General features: G+C 39.5%; 1 protein-coding gene across 4 annotated transcripts in view; it reads right to left on the bottom strand.

The window, feature by feature from the left end:
* The window catches only part of LOC111865190 (iron-sulfur protein NUBPL), a 44,073-nt gene that overhangs the window by 6,732 nt on the left and 14,273 nt on the right, over positions 1-23,068 (bottom strand). For 3 of the 4 annotated variants that reach the window (XM_033751767.1, XM_023853030.2, XM_023853021.2), the window contains exons 4-7: positions 20,094-20,133; positions 17,561-17,745; positions 13,680-13,868; positions 743-840 (exon numbers count right to left, since the gene is read on the bottom strand). In XM_033751767.1, the coding sequence (XP_033607658.1) occupies positions 743-840; positions 13,680-13,868; positions 17,561-17,745; positions 20,094-20,133 (512 nt within the window). The remainder of the gene's footprint in view (positions 1-742; positions 841-13,679; positions 13,869-17,560; positions 17,746-20,093; positions 20,134-23,068) is intronic. The other variant, XM_033751769.1, reaches the window with a different exon arrangement.

Genomic DNA, 23,068 nt, shown 5'->3' on the forward strand with positions numbered 1-23,068 from the left:
GTCACCGCGGAGTGGCGGGGCGGGAACTCGCCTATTACCGTAAGAACGCGAGCGTTACGCCACCGCCACGCACCGCTGGGGAGGTAGGGGTCAACATGTCACAATATATATAATACTAAAATGGATTTTAGAGAGATAGGATGGGGTAGTATGGACTGGATTGATCTGGCTCAGGATAGGGACCAATGGAAGGCTTTCATGAACATGGTAATGGACCTTCAGATTTCATAAAATGTTTTGAAGTTCTCGAGTAGCTGCATGACTTTTGGCCTCTCAAGAAGGGCTCAGCTCAATGTGGAGTTAGTTACGTCCTTCCACCTTCATGATCGACCATGAAGATGGATGCACCATATACCTGTGATATGCCAGCAACAATGCCCATGCACACAAGGTACAGAGATCCACGAGCAGCAACAATGTCAACACTTAACCACTGTGAAAGCCTAAAACTGATGGTGAAAACATTCACCAGTCATTATTGTGGAGCAATGTTACTGAAAATTTGGACTTTCCAGCAACTTTTAGTAAAGGTCTCCAATGTTGAATTTTAAAAAATTTTGTCCTGTGGCTTAGGTTCTGATACTTTGCTGCAGATGGACCAAGGGACTTTCAAGTAAGGGGTTCCTTTTCTTACCTTGTAAATAATACCTAAAACTAAAACATTAATGCTCCTATTTGGAGGCAAATGATCAGACACACCATAAAAATGTCATGGATTCTGACTAAATTCAGTTTGCTTTACCTGGGAGCTGTTTGGTAGTGCTACAACTATAGGCTTCCCCTGATCTGTGGTTTCTGTTATTGCAGGATCCATTGGTATGTCTTGTAATAAATCAACACCTGTAATGCAACAAACCAGAATATTACTGTATATGGGCTGCTCAAGGCATAAGTGATGTAAGTCAATTTATTTTTTCTTTATGATGGAGTTAACACTTTTATCCACCCCACCTCATGTTTCATGTTACACAGGGTTATTCACTTGGAGTAGGTCCCAAAATATAAAACATTATAATTTACTGATGGAAATGGAACTTGGTAACATTATGTAATTTGCAACATTCGCCCTGCCTAGTTCATGCCATTTCCATCAGTCTGCTTGATTGCCACAAACTTTCTCATTATGCTGGAGGCAACGTTGGCCTGTGTGTACAGGCACAGGGAAACCAGTTACCTCCACGCCTTTTGACAGAGTTCATTTTACTAGTATACTTTACATATTAAGGAGCCGGGATAGCACAGTCAGTATAGCAACTGACTACAGGCTGGATGGCCGAGGGGTTGGAGTTTGAGTCCTGGTGGAGTCAAAAATATTGTCTTCTCCACATCCAGACCTGCTCTGGGACCCACCCAGTCTCCTATCCAGTGTGTACTGGGGGCTCTTTCCCTGGGGATATAGCAGCAGGGGCGTGAAGCTGACCACTCAACCTCCCAGGGCCGAGGTCAAGAAAACTTGGATCTATACATCCAATCCCCCATGTGTCTTCATGGCGTAGTGCTTAATTAGCTAAGCACAGGAACAACTTTACCTTTACTATATATATTAAAATAAAATGTGATTTCACCCTCTGAGTATATCTGATTTATTTCCGTTTCAATGATCAAATACTATTGTATCTGTGACAAGTTTAAGCCATAAGATGACCTACTGCCTTCAGTGGAAGAGCAAATATGAAAGGAAACTGCATTCTGCGTGTACCTAAGTGATTTGAAACATCTAGATCATTTAAGTATAATAATAAAATTTATATAGATTAAAATAAATGTTATATTTAAGTTCATTGATATGAGTAGCTGTTGGATCCAGTCTTGGACAGATTAGCACTCACTCATGTTATATAGTATAGACTCATACTTGTAGTGTCTGTGAAATATAACATAAATAATGTTTGAAGTTGTAAGAAACTTTTTTATGTGTGTGATCATATATATAAATATTTAAATTTGTATTACCAAATTGTAATAAAGTTCATATAAATATTTACTGCTATAATTTTATGTGGCATCATTATATTGGCTCCTAGAAGGTACAGTTCAGGTATCAGTGATGTGTAGGTTTGCATATGCACATNATGTAATAGTATTAATCAGTAAAATGGAAATAAATTAGATACACCTGAATGCTGTTTTCACATTTTATTTTGCATTGTCATGATTTAGGGGGGTTCTGTGTGGCTTATAGATGCGTTCTGGATTGGATGATTGGATTTATGGACACCTTTCACACACAACTCGGGACTACAGGCAATACAGTGCTATTGCTGATGTACACAGACTTTGCAGTTCACTGTTACATGCACTAGGATTTGCAATCTTCTCTAGTCGTATCCTGGTAATGGAATTTTCACAGTCTCACTGTAACTTCAAACCACACATCAAGTCTTCTTTGCACTGCCTGATTCCTCTCTTCCCATTTCTTCTCAATTACCTTGGACTGTCATCTCCATAGCTCGACCCAATTCTCAACAACTAACTCAAATGTACTCTCTCAACTACTGACAACTAACTCAAACAACCTCCTTTAACCCCTCGGCATGGACCATGCAGAAAATATAGCCTTTCTATTTTTGAGAAGGCTTGTTTACTGATCTGTTGCCTAGCAATGGGTCTATATGTCACAATATTAATATCCACATCTACCAAGGTATGTACTCACCAAGTTTCATATGCATCTGTAAATTATTGGATGATATGTGATTATTATTCTGGAGCCTTGTCCAAATGAATAACCCTGTATGTCAGTGCAGCACCACTGGTAGCAGCATGTAAGTAGGAAAGTCAAGGCTGATGCTGATTTACTTGAAATCAGTAGTGGCATAAATAAATAGTATTTTTTTTTTCTAAAATATCATGTTTGCTAGACACTTTGACTGATGATATAGTATGGGTGAGGACTCTCTCAGAGTTCTGAAGGTACAAATATTAGCTGTCTGCATTTTCAGAGTTGAAATGAGTAGGGTGGGTGTTTGTGTAATGTACAGGTTATTATTCCAGCACAGCTGCTGCAGGAGGGGGTGGGAACTGTGGATGCTGGTTCCTGATAGACAGGAAAAACTGAAACCGCTTTTTCTGAGGCCATGGTATGCACCTAAGAACCATCAGGAAGTGGTGTTCCTAAGCAATGCTTAGCAAAAACGTATAGTTCATGAACACTCATCATTGTATTCACTTTGACCCTGAAGATGGAGGCAGCATGTATCTCTGAAACATCAGCAACACTGCCCACGTCCACATGGTGCAGACCACAAAAGCAAAATTAGCATCAACAATTAACCACCATGAAAACCAAAAAAAACAGTAAAGATGCTTCGATTGTTACAGATGCAATAAATATGCCAGAGAACAAAGTGAATGCAACAACATTTTATGATGGTTTGCACTGATCTTCTGTATTGTAGAACCATAATTTTGTTCATTTATATGACTTTAGCTCAGTTTGGATAGTGACAGGTTATAGGCTGGACAGTTGAGGAATCAGGGTTCAATTTCTGGCAGGGGCAAAAGAGTTTTCTTTTTTCCACAAGGCCGAGGCTTGCTCTGGGGTTCACCCAGCCTCCTATCCCGTGAGTACTTCATCTTTTCCAAGGGGCAATATGACAAGGGTATGAAATTAACCACTCACCTGCACCTAGTGCTGAGGTTAAGAATATGTGGGTCCACACCTCCATTCCCACTCACGTATGTCTTCATTGCATGGTGCTTAATTAATTAAGCACAGGGACAGCCTTACCCTTTTTACCTTTATGTATTGTCACATATATTAGTGACTAAAGACAGTTTGGATTCGTAATTGGATTTATTGACCACTTACAGGCCATAACTACAATTAGTTCTTACACTATTGCTAATTTACACAATTTACAATCACTCCACACTAATCTTCTTAGTCTATTTCCACTAGTCTTCACTATTAATTACCTGGCAAAGGATTTGTAACACAGGAACTATAAAAGTCTCACTAAATTACACATTCCCAATATCAGTGTACTAGAGCACATATAACATCACACACTAAGTCTTCTAATTATGGTACATTAGGCTACAAGTGGCAGCAGTACAAGGGACTTAGTCCTACCCCACTAGCAGTAAAAAAAAAGATAAAGTCTTCTAATTCTTCTTCTGGCCACACTGCTGTTCCTTTGGAACTTCAGAACTCAAGTGAAGTGCATTACTCACTCCTCCAGCTTACAACTGCTTGCAAACAACTTTTGTTGTGCTCTATAAACCTTGGGCATGGACCCACAGAAAACACGTCACATGGTCTCTATCCACTGTTGTGTGATGTCACTGCCTATGCGGAAGTGTGTTTACTGAGCCATTGCCTAGAAACGGGTTGCATAACCCCACTGTTCTACTCTTGCATGCGTATAACGAAGGGTGTTTGTTGAGTCATTGCCTGGTAATGCATTGACATGTCAGTATGTTTATTTTGTACCAAATTTTGCACTAGGTATAATGGTTTATTAATTACAGTTATTGGCTGGAAAATTAAATATATATTTCTCATGGCCAGCATGTTTATACTTTACTTTCCAGAAAAAAATTACCTTAGTAAAGTTCAAAATTTTCAAAGTATTCATTCATTCATCTGTAATCTGTCAAGACAACAGGTCCACAGTCTCTTCCAAAACAGTTCCTCCACTTGATGCGATCTAGAGCTTTCTCCTTCAAATGAAAATATCCTCTTCTGTCCCCAAGGACATCCAGCATCTTCTTACGTCTTCTTCCTCGTCTTCTGGTCACTTCTATCCACCCCTCTATCTTTACTTCAATAACTTCTTTTAGAAGGCAGTTACCGCGTAAGATATGACCTATCCAATCAGCCTTCCGTTTTCTTATTTCGTGTAGGATATTCCTCTGCTCACTGACTCTAAATAACACTTCTTCATTTCTCACATAATCGGTCCAACTGATCTTCTCCATCCTTCTCCAACACCACATTTCGAAGCTTTCCAGGTGTTTTTGATCTACTGCCCTAAGTGTCCAAGTTTCAGCCCCATACAAAGCGATGCTCCAAACGTAGCATTTCACTAGTTTCTTTCTCAAATTTGAGTCAAATTTGCTGGTAAAAAGATTCTTCTTCTTGCTAAATGCAGCTTCTGCCATGGCAATCCTAGATTTAATTTCACACGTACACCTTCCATCATCTGTTAACAAGCTACCCAAATATTTAAAACATTTCACATTCTCCAGTTGTTTTTGGTCTATCTTTATTGTGACTGGGGTTGGTTGTCTCGAAATTTTCATTACTTTTGTTTTTTCCACATTCATTTCCATGCCATAGCACCTTCCAATTTCAATTAGTCTATCAATCATGCCCTGTAGCACAGTTTCTTCCTTAGCCATTAACACAAGGTCATCTGCATATTTCACAGTTTGAATAATTTGCCCTCCTACTTTGAAGTCACCGAGCCCATCCAGAGCTTCCTTGGTAAGGCATTCGCTGTACAAGTTGAACAGAATTGGTGATAAACAGCATCCTTGTCGAACTCCTCTTCCAATCTGCACACTTCCTGTCTCCCCCCTGTCCAGTCGTACTCTAACTTTCTGATCCATGTACAATTTGCTAATCAATCTTCTTTCATGCCAATCGATACCTGTTTCTTTCAGGATCTGCATTAATTTGGTCCAGTTTACCCGGTCAAATGCCTTCTGCCAGTCTATGAAGCAAACACACAGTTCTTCATCTATCTCCAAAGTTCGTTCTGCTATAATTCTCATCATCCCAATTGCATCCCTGGTTCCTTTTCCTCTTCTAAATCCAAACTGATCTTCTCCAAGTACATCCTCTATTTTCCTTTCAATTCTTCTTTTAAGTATCTTTGCTATTATCTTTGCTGTATGTGCAATAAGGCTTATTGTGCGATGGTCGCTGCATTTTGTAGCTTTTGTCTTTTTCTTTAAGGCAATCATTGTCACTTCCATAAAGTCCTTGGGCCACTCCCCAATTTCATATATGGTGTCATTAGTTTTGTTAGTGTTTTCAAACCACTTTCTCCCAGTAACTTAAGCACATCTCCAGGCACATCATCATCTCCTGTAGCCTTTCCATTCCTCATGTCCTTGATAGCTTTTTCCACCTCACTTTGTAAAATATATGGTCCTTTCTCGTCTGTATCTACTTCTTCTTCCGGTTCAACTTCCAAGGTTTCTGGCCGATTAGGTCGATCATATAGTTCTGTAATATAATTTTCCCAAATTTTCAGCACTTGCCTCTGATCTACTATTCTATTCCCCTGGGAGTCTTCGATGACAATATCTTAAATCCCATGTTTGTCTTTCCATCCTAGTTCTTTTGTCTTCATGTACATCAAATCATAACATCCTGTCCTTTTAAATTCTATAATCTCATTACATATCTTCTCAAGATATTCCTTTTTGGCCCTGTACGTGGCTCTTTTCAATTCATTCCTCAGTCTCCTGTATTTCCTCCTGCCTTCTTCATTGTTTACGTTCTTCCATTTCCTTCGCTCCTCCATTTTACTCATCATCTCCTGTGTAACCCATGGTTTTCTTGCTATCTTCTCAACTTTACCAACCAAATCACTGATAGTATCTAACATGCATTCTTTTATATTGTTCCACTGCACTTCAGCGTTTCCGCTTTCACTTTAAATTGCACTGAGTTTCTCTTCTAGGGTCTCCTGCACGCTTTGTCTTTGAGCATATAACTTCTCCAAATCCCATCCAGGTCTGCACTTTTGGAATTTTATAATTTTCTTCAACCTGGTTTGAAACTTTGCAACCAGTAAGTTGTGGTCAGAGTCAATATCTGCCCCAGGCAGCGTCTTCACATCCTTCACACTATTTCTGAATCAATGTTTCACAAGGATGTAGTCCAGCTGATGCCGCTTCCAATCCCCAGGTGCCTTCCATGTGTAAAGTCTTCTCTTTGGCTTCTTGAACCAAGTGTTGGTAACAATCAGTCCATTTCTTTCACAAAAGCCAATAAGCATTTGACCCCTGTGATTCTGTCTTCCTAGTCCATGTGATCCAACAATATTCTCATATGATTCATCTCCAACAGTGCTGTGGGATCATTGAGGTTTGAAATGACAACCACTTGAAACTCTTTAACACTTGTACATATATTGAATTTACAAAATAGCAGAACACGGAATATATGTGGAATGTTCAAGCATTAGCTGGCCCTCTGACAGCAGTTCGTTCCACCGCAATTTCACTCCTCTGTAGTGGGCACAGTCTTACGGCCGTTTAGCTGGCCGGTCTGGACGGTGATGCAGTGCTGCACATGCCAGGAGGATCAGCTAGCTCGGCCGGTTGCTGGGATTGCGGAAGATGTGCTCGCTGGAGACTTGCTGCTGCTGCTTTGGTTGCCTGGTCGCTGGAGGCCTGCGGCAACTAGAGCTGAAGTGAGGAGCTGATGTCTCTGACGACTGATCGCAGTGGACAGTTGGTGGCTGAACGTGCTGAGCCGGATCTGTGTCATGCTCGTGTTGGGCTCTGCCTTTTATGCCATGCTCGGTGGGTGGAGCGAAACTTGCATTTGAGGAGCCACAATTTGCAGAGCGCTCATTGGCTAGCAAAAATGAGAGCAGAAATTTGCAGTGCGTGCTTGTATAAATATGAATGAAATGTCCGGCAATGCAATATTCACTAAGGAGTGAGTGTTGTCTAAAAGACCGGTGGAAACAGCGTGCTATGTGGGATGTCCCCCATAGTGCTATTCCAGTCTCCTAATATGATGCTGTTTGTGTCACCTCTTCCATCTTCCTGAAGAATTTCTTCAACTCTCATCTTCATACTCTGATGTTGGCATGTACACTTGTATAATCAGTATATCTACCGGTTCCACATTTAACTTCAGAGCAATAATTTTGTCATTACAAACAATCTTCTTAACAACACTCCTCACTACACTTTTATGCACCACTATTGCCACACCTCTTTCAGCCCCTTCACCTCCGGAATAATACACTGTATAATCTCCACTTCTTATTTCACCTTGTCCTTTCCATCGCTTTCAAAGTATATCACAACACAAATTTTCAGAACTCTATATTACATTATATTAAGTGTTACATCCCCCTCAGATGTTTGAATCATTAATATGAAAAATGATGGCGGGGCAAACCACCAAAAGTGTGAATCTGGCTTTAAAGATATTATACGAGTATTGTATTTTAGACTCCTGTTGCACCAATTTTCATCCATGATACATGTGTAATGGCCGTCTTGTAGTGCACTCAATTTTGTATGTCGCTTCTTACTACATGTTTCGGCAACATAGTGCCATCTTCAGGTTTGTTATTTACGCTAAGCTGTTACATTGTTTGCCATCTTGTGTCTTTCATAAAATTATTTAGAAAGTACATTATTCATCAACTATAATAAAACTATACTAAAACTTGTTAAGATTATTCATCTATATGTCTAAATTCAAACTCGCGTATAGTATGGTTCGTCCACTATGGGAGTCGTTTCTGTGTGTACTGTGTCTGTGATGTGTCCTTCCCTTTTGGCTGTGAGCCAAAAAGGAAGGACACATCACAGACACAGTACACACAGAAACGACTCCCATAGTGGACGAACCATACTATACGCGAGTTTGAATTTAGACATATAGATGAATAATCTTAACAAGTTTTAGTATATACAAATTTTATTATAGTTGACGAATAATGTACTTTCTAAATAATTTTATGAAAGACAAAAGATGGCAAACAATGTAATAGCTTAGCATAAATAACGAACATGAAGATGGCACTATGTTGCCAAAACATGTAGTAAGAAACGACATACGAAATTGAGTGCACTACAAGACGGCCATTACATATGTATCATGGATTAAAGATATTAGTTAAATTATCTTTTTTCTTCAGTAAATAAAAAAGTAATCATTTTAAGATTACAGATTCAGACACATTTACTTGTTCCCATACTGTACACAGTACAGTGTAACATGTTCTCCAAAACTGGATGTGACTGTTGAAAATCTAGTAATGTAAAAATGTTCATGTTGGTAATAGTGATCTATATTAATTTGTTTTTGTTTTGTATTATAATAAAAAGTTTTTTTTTCATTCAGTATGGCTGTTAAGTGATACATAAGCATGACACAAAGAAAATAAACAGGTTATGGGCCCAGATTTGCTTGAAAACTAAAAAAATAGGAAAGAAAAAAAAGGAGAAGACAGAAGAAGAATAACGAAAAAATGGCAACCACAGAGACAGAAGAGATAACGCATCTGCCAAAACTGAAGGATGCCGACTCATTTCCATTGTGGGATTTTGAAATCAAGATTCTGATGTGTGCAAAAGAACTGATAAACATCGTTGATGGCAGCAACCTGTTAAGTGACCAAGGAAGAGACGAAGAAAATATAAGGAAATGGAAGATGTGAGATGCAAAGTGCTAATATTACATAGTGAGAACGATAGTGAAACATGTGAAGATCCACATTATGACATGCACAACCGGGAAAGAAATGTATGACACCTTGAAGCAAATTTATCAGCGAGACACCTCTCAACAGAAGTGCCTTCTGCTACAAGACTTCTACAACTTCAAGTATGACAAAACTAAGGATATGATGACGAATATAAGCCATGTGCAGAACATTGCCTTCAAGCTTCGTGAAGTGAACCAAAACGTTGATGAAAACATGATCATGACAAAAATAACGATTCTACCAGAAGACTAGAAACACTTCAGCACCGCCTGGGACTCAACGGCAACCGTGGACAGAACCCTTGACAACCTGGTGGCCAGATTGATGTTGGAAGAAGTGAAGTGCAAGATGATGACTAAAGAAGAGAAAAGCATAACTTTTAAGACAGTAACTAAACCCAAAAGTAAAACCCCTTTCAAGTGTTTCAATTGTAATATTATATTTAAGCATCCTGTTACACTCACACAATATATATGAGACAAACTCCGTCTTAAGTGAAACAATTTAATTGTAGAAGAAAGAACTACAATTAAATTGTTGCACTTAAGACGGAGTTTGTCTCATATATATTGTTTCGATTGTAATGAAATAGGAAATGCCCAGATCAACTGCCCCAACAAAGGTAAGAGAAATTGCTCTATCTGTAAAGGGAATAATCACTCTGAAAAGGACTGTTACTTTAGAAATAAGGACAGTCATACGAGAAAACAATGTACAATATGTAAGAAAACGAACCATGCTGAAAAAGACTGTTATTTTAAAGATAGGAATAAAAGAAGCAAGGTCAATTTTCTAGCTGAAGCAGCAGAAACCCACGTGAGTGATGCAAGTAAAAATGACAAAATGTATGTAGTGGATAGTGGTAGCACATGTCATATGACAAATGTGAAGACTGATTTAATACATACTAAGCAGTATACTAAATGTTTAAAGATAGCAAAGAAAAATCAAAGTATGAGTGCAAAAGAAATAGGCAATCTGGAATTTAAAGAGTGTGGTTTGAAAAACGTTTCATATGTTCCAGAACTCAGCAAAAACCTGCTGTCAGTGCACTGTAGTACAGAAAATGATGGAGAAGTGTTGTTTACAAAGGAGAGAGTCCAGATACTCAAGGACAAAAATGTTGTAATCAAAGGAAAAAAGGATGAAAATGGACTGTTTGTAATTAACTTTAGCGTGAGGAATGAAGCTATGATGACTCAGCAAGAGATAAGTGTAGAGAGGCATAGAAAGCTACGTCACATAAGTTATGCGAATCTTAGGAAACTACAGGAGATATGCCAAGGGATACCAGAAAGTGTGAGCAAGTGTAAAAATTTTGATATATGTTCAGTTTGTATGCAGGCCAAACAAGTGAGACTCCCTTTTGATACAGAAAGAAGTAGGGCTGGAAAGCCATTAGAGATAATTCATAGTAACGTGTGTGGACCACTTGATCCCACCACTTATGACAATAAGAAATATTTCCTTACGTGTGTGGATGATTATACGAGGGGGGACCCAAAATTAACCGGAATTTATTTTTGTTATTTTTTATTTTTGCATTTTTATTGAACTGTATATTAGTCCCCTTCAAAGTATTGTCCATGTGCATTAATGCACTTGTCCCAACGCTTTTGCCACTGCTCAAAACAGTGCTGGAATTCTTGAGGCTGGATACTGTTCAAAGCCTTTAGCGTGTTTTCTTTGACTTCATCCACATCACGGAATCGCTTTCCTTTCAGACTTCTCTTCATCCGTGGAAACAAAAAAAAGTCCGACGGAGCCAGGTCGGGTGAGTAAGGTGGATGAGGCACAATCACCATGTTGTTGCTTGTCAAAAACTGTCGGACCATCAAAGCTGTGTGGGCTGGAGCATTGTCATGGTGAAGCAACCAGTTCCCATTTCTCCACATTTCGGACCGTTTTCGTCGCACACTCTCTCATAATCTTCGTAACACATCCAGGTAAAAATGTTGGTTCACTGTTTGTCCTGGCGGAACAAACTCTTTGTGGACAATGCCATTCACATCAAAAAAACAAATCAACATTGTTTTCACATTGGATCGCACTTGACGTGCTTTCTTCGGTCGTGGTGAAGTTGGAGTTTTCCACTGGCTTGATGATTGCTTTGATTCTGGATCGTACCCATAGCACGAAGACTCATCGCCAGTCACAATTCTTTTAAGAAATTCTGGATCGTTCTGCACTTCAGTCTTCAAGTCGCGGCAAACATTCACGCGGTTTTCTCTTTGGTCATCTCTGAGCAAGCGAGGAACAAATTTTGCAGACACCTGTCTCATGTCTCTCAAATTGAGAGGCAACCAGATGGCATACATATCTCTCAAACCAACTATGCAAGCCAAATGTTGGAAAAATACAACATGCAAGAGAGTCAAGAAATGAAAACACCCATGGCCAGGACCCCACCAACAAATGACGAAGGAGAAAATGACATAAGATTTCCTTACAGAGAAGCTGTGTGAAGCCTGCCACGTGTATATATGGCATTCACTGTAAATGTGGAAAGTCAAACCTTGGAAAATCCTGACAAAATAGCTGTTCAGAATGTGAAAAGGACCCTTAAGTATGTGAAAGGTACACGAGATTCAGGAATAAAATATACCTCATCTGACTCCGAAACTGTGAAACTGGAAGCATTTAGTGATGCTGATTGTGCAGGGAATGTAAAGGATAGGAAGAGTGTAACGGGATATGTAATTATGAAGTCAGGGGGCCCAATATCATGGTGCTCTAGGAAACAGAGTATTGTTGCATTATCGACCACTGAGGCCGAATATATTGCTGTATAGAATTGAAATATCTAAAGACACTGATAAGGGAGTTGACAGGAAAAAGGGTGGAAGCTGAACTGTGTGGCAACAATCAGAGTGCAATCAAGCTAATGGAATCTAGACAAGTAGCACGTAGGAGTAAGCATATAGACGTTAGGTATCACTACATAAGTGAACAATTGAAGGAGAAACTGTTCTCAATCAAATATTGTAACACTGAAACTAAGGTGTCAGACATTTTAACAAAACTGCTATCACCAGAGAAATTTACCAAGTTTAGAGACATTATACTTAAGAAGAAATAAGTCTATTTTGATAAGACAGAAAATTTTAATTACATGTACTAATTTTGTAATCTGAAGACCAAAATTACTAAGTGTTATTCAATTTAACTTTGTAAAACAGCTAATAATGTTGATAACATTTTGAAATTAAGGAGGAAAATGAGAAATGTGTTTGTAACATTTTGAAATTAAGAAGGAATGTTGAAAATCTAGTAATGTATAAATGTTCATGTTGGTAATGGTGATCTATATTCATTTGTTTTTGTTTTGTATTATAATAAAAAGTTTCTTCTCATCTGATATGGCTGTTAAGTGATATGTAAACCCGACACAAAGAAAATCAACAGTGACATCATTTCATAATTAAATTATTAAGATATAAATGTTATCTTAAATTATAGGTCAGCCAATTCTGGGACTATAAAGGTTAAAATCCCACTTGTGGCATATGTATATATTTCTTTGTGTTGTATTGCACAGTTAGATAATTAATTCTGAACTTTTTATTTTATTCATTTATGGTTTAATTAATAACCCTTTGCTGATCACAGCGGCCACACAGTCTAAGACATGAACTTTCTTCACCTGCTTGAACACTGGGATCATGGGTTTGAATCCCACTCAAGGCATGGATGTTTGTCTATGTTTATTCTGTGTTTGTGTTGTCCTATGCAGGTAGCAGCCTTGTGTTGGGCTGATCCCCCATCAGAGGAGTCCTGCCAACTGTCTACAAGATTAAGAACTGAAAAGAAACAAAGCATTTCAAGGATGCCGTATGCTCCAGAGGGAACTGCAGGAATATGAATGAATGAATGAATAATGATGCTTCAGTAGCTCACACTATATAGAGATTGGTATGATGCTTAGTGAATAATGAATTGGAAAGGATATGAAAGGAACTGGTTGCTGTCTAATTTGGCATATGATCCCGGTATTTGCCCAGAGACTGTGGGATACCTTGAAAAACCTCAACCATGTTTGCCAGTCTGTGGCTCAAGATTTGAGTCCAGTACCTCCCAGATATGGAGAAGGAATGTTAACCATTCAACTGTGACATTCAATTAATTCTGAATTGGAACCGGTCATGCAGAATCTTATCCATGACAGCTGAAAACAATAAATCTTTATGTTCTTTTTAGACAAATTACACTACCTTGAAAAAGTATTCACCATAATGCTCCAAACAAACATTAAAATGTTATCATTACCTAATTCAGAAGTTAAGGCTTCAGTACCATGGCCATACAAGGAAAGAGAATGGTGACATTTTGGACACACAACTGTATTCATGTTCTGAACAACTCCTATAATGGGCACTTTAAGCCTCTGAAACATGACTGCACCTCTTCTGGTTACCTCAACTGCTGCAGCTTGTGGTGTCGTTACCAGTACTACACCTGTTGAGGAACAAACAGGTTACTGTCATTTCATAATTACAACAGTAGTGATGTGTCCAGATAAATATCAGGGCAGGTAACTGTTTATTGAACCCAATATAAAATTAATTAGTAGACGTGTTCCAGACTATAAATTTATCTAACATTTGGTAAGAAATGCAATAAAGTAGCAAAGATTGTGTTAAGAAATCTTAATAAAATAGGCTGCAATATGGACCAGTAAGAAAATTTCAATGACAGTGAAGATAAAATAACTCAAACTGGAAAACAGAATTAAGTCAATTAAATAAACTTGTTGATAGCTCAGTTGGCATAAAGACAAGTTAAGGGCTGAATGACTAGGATTCAATTCCAGGTAGGGGCAAGATTTTTCTGTACTAAACACCATCCAGTTTGGCTCTGCAGCCTATCCAAAGCGTACTAGGGACTGTTTCCTTGGGGGTAAAGTGGCTGGGGCATGAAGCTAATCACTAGTCTATATCCAGGGCTGAGGTGGAGAACACTGGAGCTATGAGTTCCCTCCACCAAACATCCTCATGGCATGGTGGTTAATTTATTTAGCAAACGGACAATTTTACCTTTCGCCTTACCCCTGTACCACAAAGGAATGCCACAGTCCCAGATGTAGAGATGATCTCATCTGAACTGTCAAGTACTTTGAATGTTGCTTGGCTGTCTAGTAAAATACAGGTATTCCCATTTGTCATTTACTTTTGTATACTGTACATGGTGTGTTCAAAAAGTATCGAACCTTCTTTTTTCCCACGTAAACCAACGAAGCGCGGGAGGCTCCCTTCGGTGGAGATGTGGAGGCGACATTCATGCGCAGTCGTGAATTCTTTCCCGCCCGCAGAAAGCGTCAGTCGCTGGCAGTCAGCTTATGAGTGAGGACGTGTAGTGAGCGCTCGTCGGATTCCAGTAAGGTGTAAAATGAGGGAAACAACATGAGCAGCGATATTGCATCAAATTTTGCCAAAAGCTTGGTGATACCCAAGTGGAAACCATTCGCAAGATTCAACAGGCTTTCAGGGACGATGCCATGAGCAACTCATGTATAAAGGAGTGGTACAACCGCTTCAAAGATGGCTGCACATCAGTGGACCGCGAACCGCGTTCAGGCAGACCCTCAACAAGCCAAAATGAGAATGTCAGTGAGCAAGTGCGGACTTTGGTCATGGAGGACCATCGTATCACAGTCTGAGAACTTGCAAATGAGATAGAGGTAAGCATTGGATCGGTACATTCAATTTTGACCGAGGATTTGGGCACGAGGAGAGTGTCCGTGAAATTCGTACTGAAACTGCTAACAATGGAGCAGAAGCACAGGACATGCTGGACAATGCAAACAGTAACCCCAACTTTCTGAACACCGTGATCACAGGCGATGAGTCATTGGTTTATGGGTACGACCCAGAAACCCAGATTCAGTCATCACAGTGGAAACATCCGACATCCCCAAGGCCAAGAAAAGCACGGCAGGTCCACAGTAATGTCAAGATCATGTTGGCCGTTTTCTTTGACTCCTGTGGGGTTGTACATCATGAGTACGCACCACAAGGCCAAACCATCACAAAGGAATACTACCAGGATGTCCTTTGTCGCCTTCATGATGCTGTGCAGCGCAAACTACCAGATCTGTGGGCAGCAAAAACTTGGCAGCTCCATCATGAAAACGCACCCGCCCATTCTGCACATCTGATTCAGAGTTTCATTGCCAAACACAACATCCCTGTGGTTCGTCAGGCTCCCTACTCCCCCAGCATGGCTCCGTGTGACTTTTGGCTATTTCCCAAGCTGAAAATGTCGCTGAAAGGAACTTGATTTGAGTCAAGAGAAGACATCATGCGGATTACGACAGCCCGGCTGATCACCATTCCAAAAGACGTGTTCCAGAAGTGTTTCCAACAATGGCAGAAGCGCTGGGAGAAGTGTGTGTATTACCAAGGAGACTACTTTGAAGGGGATTAGGGTTTTGTACCTCCAAATCAATAAATGTATTTCTGCCAACCAAAGGTTCGATACTTTTTGAAAACACCACCTATGTGGAACATGTTGGAGACTGGGTCAAGCCAGTCACAGTGGTAGATAAAGTCCCATGAGGCACAGATGCTGGAGGTAAAGCAGCAGGAGCGTGAAGCTAACACCTCCAACAAGTTCCAAGTTCAAGAAAATGTGGATCTGTACATCCACTCATCCATACACCTTCCTGGCATAGTTCTTAATTATTTATTACTTTTACCTCTTCTCAGTATCAATGTTCTGTTAATAAATCTTAAACTCCAGTTCTGCTTTCTTCATAGTCACCACTGTGAATACCTCAAATCTTACATCACACCCATTGCTTGGAATTTGCTTTTGTTTCTTTTTGTAAGGGTTCATGTTCCAGTACTAGTTTAAAGTATTGTTGTGACCTGGGCATGGGGAAGGAGTGTATGCTTGTAGCTTGTTCCCAAACTGCCTGGCCCATGCTGCCAGTCAGAAGTTTTGACAGGGGCTTTGCCCAGATAATACTGTGGTTGTGAGGTCTAGCAGAGAGTTGAGGCTTGTCTTATCTCACTGTGAGCCAGAGGCACACAGAGTGCAACCATGGGTACAGAAACGAAACAGCGTGTACAGTGAGACAACAGCAGCAACATAAAGGAGAAGACAGTGCAGTGGCATACAGTGAAAAAGTGGTGGACTAGACAAGCTGACATCAATAGCTTGAGTGACTACTGGCAATTGCACGGTTAATTGTTCCAAAACACAATAAATGTTGAAATTTATTTTATATGCCATTGCTTTATATGATTCTGGGATCTCCATGTTCCATAATATTCCTCTTATACTTTGATAAAATTTAGAGCTGTTTTGTATACTGTTAATCTCTCCATTGATTGTCTCTTTTCAATTTGATTCCCTTCCCAAATAAATAAATCTGTTAATCTGTGTAGCCGCTGTCATGAACTTTTATATGATGTTTGTCTCAGATCCTCAGAAGTCATTGCCTTCTCCATATTCATTTCCAGTCCATATTGAATTATAATAAGGATCCCTTGATTTGTTCTCAATTTCCTTTCCATCTTTCCCCAAATTAATACACTGTCTGCAAATACTAGTATTTTCATATCTGCTCATTTATTCTTGCCTCTGACTTTACGGGCAGCTTAATCTGTCATGGCATTAAACATGACTGATGAAAGGACACTTCTTTATCTCACTCCATCAGTTGTTCTTAACCATCATGATTTTCCTGTTTCCTTTATATGGGAATTTTGTCATGTTTTCAGTATCTGGCCTTCATAGCATAGAACAGTAGGATGACTGATGAATAACGAATTGGAGAGCATTTGGAAGGAAGTGATCATGTCCTAATCAAGGTACTGTCCCACCATTTGCCTGGAAGGATTGAGATAAACGATGAAAAATCTCAGTCAGGACAGCAAGTATCCCAATCAAGATTCACACTGAGTGCCCCCTGACTTCAATCTAAAGCATTACTGCTAGATCAGTCTGCTGGTTCTTTTTCTGATCGTAATTTAACATAGTTTCTACAGTCACTGTATGCTAACTTCATGCCGCTGTTTACCAAAAAGAAATAAGGAAAATGAAAACAAAATGTCAAGACTTATGGTCTTGGACAAGTTTGCATGTTTCATTCACAAATAACCCACAGGCAGCATTTATAATCCCATCAATACTGTTCTGTATACCTTCCAACGGCAAATTCTGTATTAGAGACAAGTGAGTGTCTCCTGTCCCAGGTGGTGTGTCCACTACAAGATAGTCCACTGCATCCCATGCCACCTGCCGCAGGAGTTTCTCCAGTGCACTCATCACCATAAGGCCCCTCCATATAACAGGTGATCTGTCATCAACAAGGAAGCCCATTGACATACTGAAAATAAATATAACATCAGTGATCTGATGTCCTCACAGTATTGAATATGAAGGGTTATGATGCCATATGGTTCATCAGATGTTCACTGACATTTCGAAGGAACATACAGCCTCCATCTTCAGGGTGAAAGAGTAAGCTAGAGAACCAACTAGCAAACAGAGTGAGAAGCATGTAGGATTTTGTTCTGGTGTAAACCTGTAAAGGAATCCCAGAGAGAACCAACAGTAGCAAGAAAACAGTACCTAGCATTGCCCCTGAAAAGGGGTTGGAAGATGGGAGAAGGTGCAGTAGGAAGTACAGATTAACTTGGAAAGTTATCATTGCATTGAGGCAGTGCCATAAGGGGCTGATGAAAGAAAGAAATGCTCGTGCAGATGGGTGCCCTGAAAGGGGAGTGAAGAACACTATCATGAAAAATATGGAGGAGGTTTCCTACATTCTTTTGGGGAGAAGATGATAGGATTTCATCTCATATTGGAACAGAACCAAATTCTGAGAACGAGAATTATGACAATATGAATAATTTATTAATGTGCAATTTATTCATCTGAATAACTGCCAAATGCTACAGTTCACAGAAATGTATTATTTAACCTTTAACATGCAATATTTACATCTGGCTTACAGTAAAACTTTGCCAAACACAGTAATTAAAATCTGCTACACTATCTGTTGAAATATAATACAATGTGAAGTAAGCTTATATTTGTAAATATAATGAAAACATAATTTTTAGTCTTCAGTTTTTCAATTTGAAAATACACTTAATCAAAAGTACCTAACCTGAATAAAACAGCTTGTAATCCACTTTAATAGCAAACATAAAATTCTGTGGCCCAGATGTATACTAAGATGTTATAGTAATTGCAGTAACAATGATAACAAGCATACTTTTCAGCAGTGTTCATCACTGCCATGTTCTGTTCTTATTAGTAAGTACTACCAACTCTGCTAATTTATTTTACCAACTCACAAGTAACATACAAACTGATAGAACAGCAATGAATAGCAAGTATCTTTGCCAACCTCTGCTTCCATTCATAACTGCTACCAAACATACATAATGACAAAACAGAATGTCTTAGACTTTTATGAGGGTTATTTAGAAAGTAACCTCGAGTGAGCTCTTAACAAAACAAACAATGAGAAAAATTATTATATACAAAAATACACACCTACTTCTCAACATAGTCACTGCCAGAACTGAGGTGCTTGTTGTATCAGGGTATAAGTTTTTGTTAGCCTGTGTCAAAGAAGTCTGTCACCTGTGAGTTCAGCCACGTTTTGTATTGCAAAGCACTAAAAAAATTGCATAGGGCAATTCAGAATGAAAGGAATGGAATGGTGACACCCAGTGTAGTGCTCCTCCATGTCAATGTGTGTCTGCATACAGCTGGTTGCACATGAGCACTGATGAAGCATTTCAACTCGGAGTTGTTTGACCAACCTCCTTACAGCCCTGATATTACTCCGAGGGACTACCGCCTGTTTGCCTACCTGAAGAACTGGTTTGGATCACAATACTTCAATGATCATAAGGAGTTGATGAAAGGTGTCAAAACATGGCTGCACTCACAGGCAGCAAACTTCTTTGATACAAGCATACAAAAACTTATTCCCCAATACAACAAGCACTTGAATTCTGGCACTGACTATGGTGAGAAATAGCTTAAGTATGTACGTATTTTTTTTATAATAGTAATGTTTTCTAATTGCTTGTTTTGTTAACAGCTCATTGGAGGTTACTTTCTGAATAGTACTCGTACAAATATGCATATTAATTCCTTATTATCATGTTGAAATTGAGCTTCATTACAGTAAGATGAGTAAGAATGTGAACTGTGACATATGTAATTTGTTTTCCATTTATGATCTAGTATTCTATAAAAAAGGGAAAAGAATTTGACAAATTATATAACTGTTGCTGGGGTTCATGTTCTCCTGCATGTAATTACAAGTACTATGATGTGGGAAATGACACCATAAAAACTGTTATAATTTCATCAATGTTTTGGAGGAACTGGCTTGCTTTGCTTGTTGCCTGCTTCTTGCCTGGCTTACTCTTTGACCCTGAAGATGGAGGTAGTATGTTCTACCTGACTACACAGAACCTTGTCCCAGAAAGCAGTAGCGCATGCAGATATTGTACATGAATTATATTTGTATTTTTTAGAAATGTGACATGAGAATGCAAGGGTATGCATGTATCTTTCCAGTCTTTTTCTGACTTTCTGTTTATTCTAGGAACTTAATAACAATTTATGGCATTCCATTCTGGGCTGTGACCATATCATGCAATGAATTATATATTAAATTAAGCTTCTGTAATATAGGAATCAACTTACCATTGCAATCCATAATTAACTAAAGGAATCATCATGTTATCTGAAAGTGAATTAAAATTCTAAATTGCATTTTCTTAAATATGTAAAAGAGAAATAGAGAATGTATAAATAAAATCTAAAAGTTTGTGATGATGGTACATCAGTACAAATATTATGTTTCTGGACATTATCCATCTTCCTGTTTATGAGGCATATATATGTATATTTCAAAACAACGTTTCAGAGACTGGATTTGGTCTCTGTCTTCAAAAAAAACCTACTCGTTTGTGCCCAATCGATAGTGCTAGATCCTATATCTGGATGATGGATAATGTCCAGAAATATAATATTTGTAGAGAATGTGTATTTCCTTACATATGCTTGCTAAACATTTAGTTCATAGAAGCTTCAATTATATCAGGAGTATTTCAGGACAAAAATTATCAACATAATTCACAGTCTTTTGCAATTAGTATAACAAATAAATTTACTGCTTTCTAGGGCTGACACCTTGTATTTTGAAGATCATTACCAGTGCTTCACAGCAGCCTCCTGCTTGCACCTTCAGAGCAATAAAGACAGCAGATTCCTCTAAAATGCTAGTAACCTTGCTAGATCACAGAGAGAGTCCTAAAGGATTTCAAGGCCAGGGCTGGTTTAAGAATTCTATATAAAAAAGATCAGGTCCACATTAAATCTGGATACCACAACAGATAAACAAAAATAATTATTCTGTGCAAAGCAATAGGTCCACCCACCATACGTGGTGTGTTCAAAAAATATCGAACCTTTGGTCGGCAGAAATACATTTATTGATTTGGAAGTACAAAACCCTAATCCCCTTCAAAGTAGTCTCCTTGGTAATTCACACACTTCTCCCAGCGTTTCTGCCATTGTTGGAAACACTTCTGGAACGCATCTTTTGGAATGGTGATCAGCCGGGCCGTTGCATTCCGCATGATGTCTTCTCTTGACTCAAATCAAGTTCCTTTCAGCTGCATTTTCAGCTTGGGAAATAGCCAAAAGTCACTCGGAGCCAGGTTTGGGGAGTAGGGAGCCTGATGAACCACAGGGATGTTGTGTTTGGCGACGAAAGTCTGAATCAGATGTGCAGAATGGGCGGGTGCGTTATCATGATGGAGCTGCCAAGTTTTTGCTGCCCACAGATCTGGTAGTTTGCGCTGCACAGCATCATGAAGGCGACAAAGGACATCCTGGTAGTATTCCTTTGTGATGGTTTGGCCTTGTGGTGCGTACTCATGATGTACAACCCCACAGGAGTCAAAGAAAACGGCCAACATGACCTTGACATTACTGCGGACCTGCCGTGCTTTTCTTGGCCTCAGGGATGTCGGATGTTTCCACTGTGATGACTGAATCTGGGTTTCCGGGTCATACCCATAAGCCCACGACTCATCGCCTGTGATCACGGTGTTCAGAAAGTTGGGGTTACTGTTTGCATTGTCCAGCATGTCCTGTGCTTCTGCTCCATTGTTAGCAGTTTCAGTACAAATTTTGCGGACACTCTCCTCATGCCCAAATCCTCGGTCAAAATTGAATGTACCGATCCAATGCTTACCGCTATCTCGTTCGAAAGTTCTCAGACTGTGATACGACGGTCCTCCATGACCAAAGTCCGCACTTGCTCAATGACATTCTCATTTCGGCTTGTTGAGGGTCTGCCTGAACGTGGTTCGCTGTCCACTGATGTGCAGCCATCTTTGAAGCGGTTGTACCACTCCTTTATACGTGAGTTGCTCATGGCATCATCCCCAAAAGCCTGTTGAATCTTGCGAATGGTTTCCACTTGGGTATCACCAAGCTTTTGGCAAAATTTGATGCAATATCGCTGCTCATGTTGTTCTGTCATTTTACACCTTACTGGAATCCAACGAGCGCTCACTACACGTCCTCAATCATAGGCTGACTGCCAGTGACTGACGTTTTCTGCGGGCGGGAAAAAATTCACAACTGCGCATGAATGTCCCCTCCACATCTCCACTGAAGGGAGCCTCCAGCGCTTCATTGGTTTACGTGGGAAAAAAGAAGGTTCGATACTTTTTGAACACACCACGTAGCCCTGCAAGTTGTAGAAAGCAATGAAAAAAGAACCCAGTGTCTGGGGGTATAACTTGGCCACCTTGTCACTGAGGGACATAAATGAGAGTGACTTGGTCCTCCAGGTTGGGGGCTTCATGCAAAGATGAAGACCTTGCTCCATAAAAAATCCTAAGTAAAGTAAAGCTATCCCCATACCAGGCCGTGAAGGCCCATAGGGTTGTGAGACGTTGAGGGTCCCACATTGCCTAGACAATCGGCTCAAATATGGCGGTAAGGTTGTCAGCCCTACGGCCTGGCCGCGCTTTAATCCCCAGGAAAATTATTTAATTAACTCCTGGTACTCATTTCTAGGCTGAGTAAACCCCAGGGCCCAGTGTGGCTGGAAGGATTAGGTCAACTGAAAAAATCCAATGACCTCATCAGGACTTGAACCCACGACCTTCTGGCTTGCAGCATACCTCCTCAACCACTACGCTACCGCGTGCCCCAAAAAAATCCTAAGTGCAACATACAATGATCAGCACCATTTAGAATCTAGAATAATCTTTCTTACCAATCTAATTTTAGCTGTGATAGAATTTACAATACAAGGAACATTCAGTAGTAGTAGCAGTAGTAGTAGTGGTACTCGTAGTAGTAATAATAATTCAGTTTAAGGGTAATCACATAATCAGGTAAAGCTACACGCTTGCCTAGCATCATGCAAACATGTAAGGGGTGTAGATATAGTGTCCTTTGCAGTCTAGCCCATGGAACTAAATGTTACATATTTATTCATGGTTTATTTACTGATGCTGTCAGTATATCAGACTGTGTTAGACGGACAAATAATGAATTACAATTTGGAAAGGAGTTGTCACCTAATTAAGGTACTAACTTGTCAATTATTTGAAAAGACTGAGAAAAATGACAGTCACAATATTCAAGTGTCCTGG

This window comes from Cryptotermes secundus, unplaced genomic scaffold (genome assembly GCF_002891405.2).
Source record: "Cryptotermes secundus unplaced genomic scaffold, Csec_1.0 scaffold745, whole genome shotgun sequence".
In the NCBI taxonomy this organism is placed as follows: Eukaryota; Metazoa; Arthropoda; class Insecta; order Blattodea; family Kalotermitidae; genus Cryptotermes; species Cryptotermes secundus.